Genomic DNA, 9,863 nt, shown 5'->3' with positions numbered 1-9,863 from the left:
AGCATCCTCTTAACACTGTTAAGATTGTGTCCAATTTTCGATTTATTTATTAAGTATCTTTCAACTGTGAATATTTCGCCTGCAACTAAAGATATAAGTATTAAAAAGTCAAATTTTATACAAATAGAAGAAATATTACTGTTTCGGATTCGATGTATCGCTCGAAATCGCGGTGCGTTCGGTCAGAAGCGTCTCGATCAACGCGGGTCGATGACCCCGTTCGAGCCAGCTGATCGAGCCTCGCGCGAAAATCATCGCCGACACCGAGTAGGATTCGACCGATGACTTGCGTCGCGCTAGCGAAACGAAACAATATTTTCGTCATCGGTCAAATCCAAAAACACTTCCGAGACCGGGTCAAACCGGAGACGTTAGAAACGAGCAGTCAGTCGATATTCGATCGCTCTGAAAACGACAGCTTTCGGTTTCGTTTCACGATCAGTAACGCGGCAGTTTTTCTCAGTCTCCGAGAGAGACAGTTCAATCGTGACGATCGCCTATCATCGGACTCGCCAATCTACCTCTGTGGAAAGTGACCTACACCGGAGCCCAGCCTCATCGGAACTGACAATGAGTCACGCAATCTCGCCCGCGTGGGCCGGGTATACCGCGAACGGCGCACAGTGGGAAAAAAGGCACACTTTTTGGACAAAAATCGCTGGACAGTGTAATTTTCAACCGATTTTAATGTTTTTTTTTAAATTTACTCGTTAGAAATTGCTCTACAATCGTATCGTGCCCTTTTTTAAATTAGACCTTTGATTCAAAATGGTGGAATCAAAATGGTTATCAGAAATATGGAAATTGTAAGATATTGAATATTATTGTACCAAACTAAGTATATGCGGGTTTTAGGGACCCGTAATAATATATCTGTGTCAAAATGGTAATATTTGCCACTGAAAAAGACCTGAAGTGGGTCGAAATGTTTCACGACTCTTTGATATCTTTACAATATCAATACATTCAGATCGCGTTTTCATATTAGTACATATTACCCGATTATATGTAAATTTCACAATTTAACATAAAATTTATATAGCTGCCAAAATATGAAATTATAATCATAATGTAAAAACAAAAAATATAATAACACTAAAGTCCCCTTTTATTTATTGTCAAGATATCGGACGTGCCAGAATTTATATTTATTTTTTATTATTTTGTTTTCTTTATTTTTGTTTTTATTTTTGTTTTTGTATTTTAATATTTTTTTGTAAGTAAATATATATTTTTATTATACAGGGTGTCTTGAAATTCGCGAATCAAAATACCATAGCAAGAAAGTCGTCGAAAAAATAAATTAAAAAGTTATTTGCCATTTTTCGTTCCGAGCAGTAGTTGTTTTAGATAAAAAGGTTCAAAACAGGCCAATCATACATTACGGTTGAACGGCAACCTGTCCGTGAGTCGCGCGTCGATAGTGTTAGTGCATTAACACTATCAATGCGCGACTCACGGACAGGTTTCCGTTCAACCGTAATGTATGATTGGCCTGTTTTGAACCTTATTATCTAAAAAAACTACTGCTCGGAACGAAAAATGGCAAATAACTTTTTAATTTATTTTTTCGACGACTTTTTTGCTATGGTATTTTGATTCACGAATGTCAGGACACCCTGTATAATAAAAAATATATATTTACTTACAAGAAATATTAAAATACAAAAAAACAAAAAATATAAAAGTACAAAAACAAAAATAAAGAAAATAAAATAATAAAAATAAATATAAATTCTGGCACGTCCGATATCTTGACAATAAATAAAAGGGGACTTTAGTGTTATTATATTTTTTGTTTTTACATTATGATTATAATTTCATATTTTGGCAGCTATATAAATTTTATGTTAAATTGTAAAATTTACATACATATAATCGGGTAATATGTACTAATATGAAAACGCGATCTGAATGTATTGATATTGTAAAGATATCAAAGAGTCGTGAAACATTTCGACCCACTTCAGGTCTTTTTCAGTGGCAAATATTACCATTTTGACACAGATATATTATTACGGGTTCCTAAAACCCGCATATACTTAGTTTGGTACAATAATATTCAATATCTTACAATTTCCATATTTCTGATAACCATTTTGATTCCACCATTTTGAATCAAAGGTCTAATTTAAAGAAAAGGGCACGATACGATTGTAGAGCAATTTCTAACGAGTAAATTTAAAAAAAGCATTAAAATCGGTTGAAAATTACACCGTCCAGCGATTTTTGTCCAAAAAGTGTGCCTTTTTTCCCACTGTGCGGCGGTTCGAGATTCGGACATTCAAGGCAGCGCGCTTCGGTGCTACTTTATCGTAGCGGACAATTGCGTCGACTCGAGCGACTTGACTCCGCAACTGTTTCGAGTGCGAATAAGTCAGTCTATCGCGACCTCGTCGATTTCAACTTCTTTAAATCCGTTAACGTTGAAAGGACCGTTACTTCTCATTTCTTTGTGAGCGAATAACATCAATACTTTAGATCACCTTGTCACAAGGTGATCCTTTGTAGGTGAACCTTCTTTTGTTCGCTCCGCACAGCCTTTGTTCATTTATTCTATGTGTTAATTAAATAAACGTTCGTGAGTGTTTAGCAATTAAATAACTGAGAGTAATCCGTTTTGATACCTTCTCTCCGTACCTTACATCTCCCAGAGTTCTAGTCGGAACTTGTGTCGGCGTCAAATAAATTCGTAGTGCGCGAGTCGAGTCGAACCGTGCGATCCGCGATTACCGGTTTCCGAACATTCGTGCACAATTACCTTTGCTTGTCGTTTCCTTGTCTTTAGTCATTTTCTTGTATTCAGTCTTTTTATCCTTTTTTGTTTCATTCTGCATTTGTAAGTCAGTATGAGTTCTCACTAGTTAAAACAAAAAACAATTTGTATAAATTTAATAGAAATTATAAACTAAAAAATGTGGAGAAAGATATAATAAATATTTTGTATCAAATAACCTGCAATAGAATCTTCTGTTTTATCTCCTTTTACAATTTTTACATTATATCCAGAATTATATTCAACTGAAAAGATATTTCCAAAATTAATAGAAAATATTAAAAATTTTAACGCGTATTATATTATGTACCATCTTTAACTGTAGAAACTAATTTTTTCGGCTTTATGTCCGATTGTCGAAAACAAGTTTCATTTATTTCCTTTTCTGTAAAAAAAATATAAAGTAAGCATATTAATTTCTGCTACTGTACTAATATCGCAAAAGTTTGAAAAAGAAAATATTTAAAGAATATTACATAAAAAATATATTAACAGTACCTTGCAACAAGTCTTCATTCTCCAAAAAATAATCGTCATAATTTAACGGCTGTGAATCCAAAGTACTCGGCGACACTAAATTATTATTGTTATATGATACTTCTAGAAAGACATATTTCAAATAAATATTGTGCTTTAATATTATACATATTATTACTGTATTATACATATATATTATTACTGTACACATTGTTCACAATAAAACATTGTATAAAACGTATATTTAATTTTTATACACACATTTTTAACAATATATTTTTCTATCTTTTGAAAACATTTATCTCAATTTTTATTTCTATAGATGTATTAATTTTTGTTTTTTTAATTAACTTAAGAAATAAAATGTATAGCAATATTATTATACAAATTTGGTTGAGATACTTTATTAAAAACTAAAATGCAATTTATATAATAAAACACTATTGCTTTAAATAAAAATTTAAAATTTAAATACTTTATTTGCTCTGTTTATTAAACAAATTGTTCATGATAGATATCTTTTTATATATTTCCTCTGTTAACATAAACCGTAAAATTACAAAGCAACTTATGAAATGGATAGTAATTTTCATTCAATTATATGTACAAACATGAAATTACCTGATCCTGAAGCTATTTCTGTTTCGGAGTATTTCGTCTGTGTATTTTTCGGTTCCGGTAACATTATTGTATAGTTGATAGCTGAAAAGATCAACAGTATGAGTACAAATTTATATTAATGTTTCATTTTGATAAAACCAAATTAATAAGACTTACCAGATTTTGATGTTCTATTCTCTTTATCTGTACTATCTTCTTCATAATTAATATTTAAGGTCGGAGGACTTGCTATAATTTTTGAACGTTTTCCTACAAATATAAACAAAACGTAATTTTCAAGACTGCAAATTAACCTTTCATTACCGCTTATACGCTTCATACGCGCTCATTTGCTCAGACAGTTTAATTAATTACTTGACAACTATTGCGAATTTTACAAAGTAAAACATAAATTTTGTTCTTAGTTTCTCCCACTCTACTTGAATATTAAGGGATGGATACCTTAACTGGAACATCCTGTATATACATTATACATACATGCATATATATATGTATAATTGAATTTTTTTGAAACATTATTTACCATGCTTGACTTCTGGGCTTGACTCCTCTTGAGAAGAATATATTATACAATATTTCGTCTTCTTGGTCGTTTTAATGGAATATCATGAATTTTTGTATTTGAAAGAGCATTAATTTGAGCTTCGTCAGATGATAAGAACTGTGCATCTTTTTCAATTTTTCGAGCAATTTCATGTTTCTATAAAAAAATTACTAGCATGATTAAAAAATGTTACCTACAATCCTATTATATTAAAAAATATAATGTTTAAAAACATTTTCTATTCTATTATAATATAAAAGATATTACTGATATTGAAAAAAACATATAAAGATGATTATAATTTCTCAAAATATTCTTACCGTTCGGTCCTAAAATATATTTCACAGATATACTCTTTCAGGACGTGTCTGGAGTCAATCGTTTTTATACTGCTTTGGAAACATTTGCATGATTTGTTGGCCATCCTACATGTTTTTTTTCATAATCAACCCATGATTCTGGAGCAACAGAGCACCAGTCTTGATCAACAACCACACTATACATCTACAACATTGTAATTGGTCATTAAAATGCAACAACATTAAAATAAGCATTAGACATTAATTAATTAAATAAAATTAAAGGTAATTTTAGGTTAGCATACAGTATGATACATATATGCATTATGATATATACAATATCTATATACACATATACCTTCATATACATATATCAGAATGTAGTAGTGGAAAAACACAAAGTTGCCCCCTTCCCATGGCAGCAATATAGCTTTTCTTGAAATTTCAGTAGCAGGAAAACATTTCAACGTAGTTAAATTATCAGTAACAACAAAAACATTTATATGTCTCGAATCACAAGGATAACGAAAATAGTTGATATATTCTTAACCAATGATAACTGGATTTCCATTTTGCAAACCAATATAGTGTATTTTAACAACTTTATTATATTTTAAAATCAAAAACAATCTGCTGCTTTACAACATGATAATTTAAAGTTACGAAACTGTAATGTATCATAACTTTCAGAACATTGAAATGAGATTTTTTTCTTATTTCTTAATATTAGAAGTGGATATAGGACAGAATCTATACATGTTCGAAATTTATTTGCTGCATTTTTTTCCATTATTCTTCGATGTATTTGTTGCAAGGTTTGTCATGCTTTCTTAATAATTTTTTTACGGTATGCAAATGGTTTTCGAAAGGAAACGCACTAAAACTATCTAAAGGCCAAAACCTCTTTGCATCATCACTCAAATGGATCAAATTATATACTGTTTAAATCACATTTTCTTTACCATAAAGAACAGAATAGTTCTGAACGACATAAAGCAACAGCTCTTGTGTATATTTATTTTTTCTTAAATAATCGTGAGGATGGCATAATATTCGAATTGCACAATGAAACGTAAGAAAATGTTTGAAATAAGTAGATGGAAGAAACTTATGCAGTAAAACAGGACTAACCCAGTTAGAAATGACTCGAAAACCGACGTCGAAACGATATCGAATCGATATCGTTTCGACATCGGTTTTCGAGTCATTTCTGACTGGGAAGGTATAATAAAAAGATTCTGAATTCTGTAGCTTTCTATTTACCCACTTCCTCAAAATTCTTAGGTACTCTAACAAATTCAGAGCAAACATATGTCTTTAGTGAAACTAGATCCGAGGTTAAATCTTTTATTTGTTTACCAGATACTCGAGCCTCAGTGCAAATAGGACCTTTCAACCATAAACATAGTAACTTTTTCATTTGACCAAGACAAACTAAATGCATGTAGCCAAGTGGAAAAGTTGTGACCATTGGTAAAGGTAATTGTTCTAACAAGGACACACCAGTGTAATGTTCTGCATTTTGTCGATATTTAAACGTTTCATCTGTTCGCAAAGAACAGCTATTTTCAAGAAAAAGCATTCGATGATTTTCATGATCACCCTCCACAGTACATTTACTACAACCAAAGTAACCATTATGACCTTTTATGCACGTAACAAATGATCGTGCAGGGCTGTCACATATGATTGCTCTAATTTCAACTTGTACACATTATTTTTAAATGTAAATCCAGTTGTATTTAATTGTTTGAACTCTGTAACAAAATGTTGCAAAAAATGATCAGTGATAGGTTTCTTGCATCCATGGTAAGCACCAACAATAAAAGTGGATGCAGATTCCTTGAGAACAACTTGAGCTAAAATAGGCCACAATTGACTGTTTGAACTTTTAGCGATAGGAAGACCATCAATGTTAACATTAATAATAATGGGATTATTTATTATTGAGTTTTGTAACCAGCATAGTACTTCGATAATTCCATTTTCTAACCCGTAATGATAGTAATTGCCATCTGATATCTGATAAATTGTTGTGTAACGTAGAGCTTTCATTAATGTTCTTCCATCATTAGAAAGATCATCATGGCCTTTATTTTTTAATATTTTAAGTAGAGATGTTACAGTTTGAACTTTCATGTTGAACTTTATGTTTATCTGCCTATACAATTAGCTTTTCTCTAGAGATATGCCTTCACTGCAATTTGGTGTAAAATACTATTTATCACAAAATGTTAAATTGTCTGTTATATTTATTTCATCAGCAATGTTGGGTACAGACAAATCCCACAAAACTAAATTATTTTCTGTCTCAAAACAAGAAAAATTATCACATTCTTTTTCGGTAGGTAATAAATTTATTTCAACTTGTTTCAATATAGAAATATTTTCCTTTCTGAAATTTTCTGATGTCTATATTTACTTCAGTCGGCGATTTTGTTGACTGCGTGACAATTTACAAAAACTTTTGAGTTTTCCCATGCCCGTAATGTGTTAATCTGAAAAGTTTAATTCTTTTTCTTCGTGTCTTCTTCGTCGACTCTTCAAGTCGATACGTGAAGCGACCTTGACGACCCTGGAATAAAAGAATATAAATAAACACAACTTTGTAGAATTATATTCCAAAGTGTTGTGAAGACTCCCAAAAAGAAAATATTGTATGTAGAAAAGAGAGTGCTAATGTGAGCCACAAAATGAATCGACCTCTTCTATATTGTGAGAACCGAGTTCCTCTCATTTTGTGGCTCACATTGGCACTCTCTCCTTTCTACATATTTTGTAGAATTATTTCCGGCAGGGTACGCGGTCCAATATCATGCATATAGAAACGATCGAGGGGTTAGGTCAGGTTATATACTAAAGCTACAAAATTCTTGCATTACGCATCTCAAAATGTGACCAATCATTATGTCTCACAGTCGAATGCGTAATAAATTAGTAAAATTGTACTGCTCAAATTTCCCTGACAATCTTATTTAAAAATATAGTACCTGGCTCGCACCGACTCACGTGTCTTGCAGCCTGCGATGGTTGCAATCCCGTCAAGGAGGAACGATACATATAGTTCAGGCACTTTCTACTTTGGCGCTGCTAACACCTGGTCCACATGCAGTAGGGGCACTCTCTGTCGACACCTTTGATCTGCGCGTTCTCACTTTTCCGCCATGTTTTTAGAAGCGCCAACAGTGTATCAACTGCTAAAAGTGCCTGAACCCTTTTCAGGATCATATCCAGGAAAGGCGCACACGAACTGGCATATATTATTTATTGTAAATGGAAATGGCCTATGAAAAAAATTGTTTTAATAAAGGTAATTAATGTAATTACTTGCTCCAACGTATAAAAGTATTTACGCGTTATTCGTCAACACTGCGAATTTTTCAATGTCACACCGACTTTGCACTAACACATGTACAAAAATCCTGTAATTGGTCATTATAAAAACATGTCGGATGCGCAGTACGGATCGGCGCGAACGTGAAACAAAAGAACGAGTGCCCCTTCTGGTTATACTGTGGTTATACTGTGGTAAGACTGGTGCAGGACATATAAGATTCACCCTGTGTATGCTACAAAAAAGAATCCTCATAAAAACCTTTTGAGGTTCTAATCGGATAATAATAAGTAAGAATTGTTAGGGTATCCTTAATATGTAGTTATTGGGTTTGTCAGTTTTTAAGTCTATCTTTAACAATTTTCTATAGAATTAAAACTATAATTGTAAGGCACAAAAACAGTTTATTAGAGAAATGGAATTTTAATTTTACATTACGTTAGCAATTAATTAATCTTACAATTACACTAGAATATTAAACAAAGAGAGAAAATTAATTAATATAAATAACTAATAAAAACAATATTAAACATATATAATAAAAAAATGTTTTTGTCGTAACCCTTACAGTATTGTTAAAGTGAATGAAGTAGTGGCATAACAAACATACTAGGTTGTTTATATGAATCGAATGATAGTTCTAGTCTAATTAATTTATGTAATACGTGTATTAAAAGATATTTACTAATCTGATCACATTCTATAGGAATTTGCCATGTTTTCAGTAACTTTGATTTACGTGGATATGTATATAATAATTTAATTTTTTTCCAAATTTCTCCTTTAATTATTGTATTCGATAGAGAATCATGATTGTCCTTATCGCAATATATTGATTTAATTTCCATGATTGTATTGTCTTTTAGAAGTACCACATTCTTTTCTTTATCCGTTGCAATTGTCATCAGATTCCATCGTATTCGTTTTATAATATACAGGGTGGTCTAAAAGTCCCGGAACGGTTGAATATCCCGAGAAATTGTGGGTGGATCGGAAAACGGAAAAATACGTATTTCCTATTTTTGAAAGAGCTATCGAATGATGCCAAAATTGACTCCCACCCCCACCCCTGTGGGTGTGGCGGGGGCAACTTTAAAATCTTAAATGGGAACCCCTACTTTTTATTGCAGATTCGAATTCTACATCCAAAAACACGTAAATTTTGTCTAAACCTTTTTTTCGATTCCTGATAGATTTAGATGAGTCCCCTCGCCTCTCACGTCCACGTCGTTAATCCTGGGTAAAGCTAAGAACGGATAAAAAATTGTCGTAGACATCTACGATAATTCGACAAACATGTTTCAGACAAAAGTTACTTTTCTTCAACGTAGCATCATTATGCAATAAAACATGGGGATTTCCCTGGAAGAAAACGATTTAACCAATTTTCGCCGAATGCAGCGCCATTTATCAGGAATCGAAAAAAAGGTTTAGACAAAATTTACGTGTTTTTGGACGTAGAATTCGAATCTGCAATAAAAAGTAGGGGTTCCCAGGGGTTTAAGATTTTAAAGTTGCCCCCGCCACACCCACAGGGGTGGGGGTGGGGGTCAATTTTGGTATCATTCGATAGCTCTTCCAAAAATAGGAAATACGTATTTTTCCGTTTTCCGATCCACCCACAATTTCTCGGGATATTCAACCGTTCCGGGACTTTTAGACCACCCTGTATAAATCCTATTGTCTCGAGCTACTTTTTTCAAAATCTTATTAGAACTAACCGATATTACTTTCTTTATAAACATGTCTTTCTCTCCTAATCTACGGCATATTTGTGATAGTGGCTTTGTAGGGGTACGAATAGTACGTTTA

At 32.4% G+C, this 9,863-nt stretch overlaps 1 protein-coding gene across 1 annotated transcript in view; it reads right to left on the bottom strand.

Annotated features, from left to right (window-relative positions):
• LOC105557352 overlaps nucleotides 1–7,917 on the bottom strand; it is an 11,824-nt gene extending 3,907 nt beyond the window's left edge. The window contains exons 1-11 of the mRNA XM_012004568.1: nucleotides 7,708–7,917; nucleotides 5,076–7,292; nucleotides 4,739–4,922; nucleotides 4,398–4,574; nucleotides 4,031–4,123; nucleotides 3,875–3,955; nucleotides 3,275–3,376; nucleotides 3,087–3,161; nucleotides 2,956–3,021; nucleotides 2,762–2,860; nucleotides 15–85 (exon numbers count right to left, since the gene is read on the bottom strand). Of these exons, the coding sequence (XP_011859958.1) occupies nucleotides 15–85; nucleotides 2,762–2,860; nucleotides 2,956–3,021; nucleotides 3,087–3,161; nucleotides 3,275–3,376; nucleotides 3,875–3,938 (477 nt within the window). The 5' untranslated portion in view covers nucleotides 3,939–3,955; nucleotides 4,031–4,123; nucleotides 4,398–4,574; ... (1 more) ...; nucleotides 5,076–7,292; nucleotides 7,708–7,917. The remainder of the gene's footprint in view (nucleotides 1–14; nucleotides 86–2,761; nucleotides 2,861–2,955; nucleotides 3,022–3,086; nucleotides 3,162–3,274; nucleotides 3,377–3,874; nucleotides 3,956–4,030; nucleotides 4,124–4,397; nucleotides 4,575–4,738; nucleotides 4,923–5,075; nucleotides 7,293–7,707) is intronic.
• Between the last annotated feature and the right edge of the window lie 1,946 nt (nucleotides 7,918–9,863).

This window comes from Vollenhovia emeryi, unplaced genomic scaffold, assembly GCF_000949405.1.
Source record: "Vollenhovia emeryi isolate VEMERY1.0 unplaced genomic scaffold, V.emery_V1.0 DF939513.1, whole genome shotgun sequence".
Classification (NCBI taxonomy): domain Eukaryota; kingdom Metazoa; phylum Arthropoda; class Insecta; order Hymenoptera; family Formicidae; genus Vollenhovia; species Vollenhovia emeryi.
This window is presented reverse-complemented; position numbering and strand designations above follow the sequence as displayed.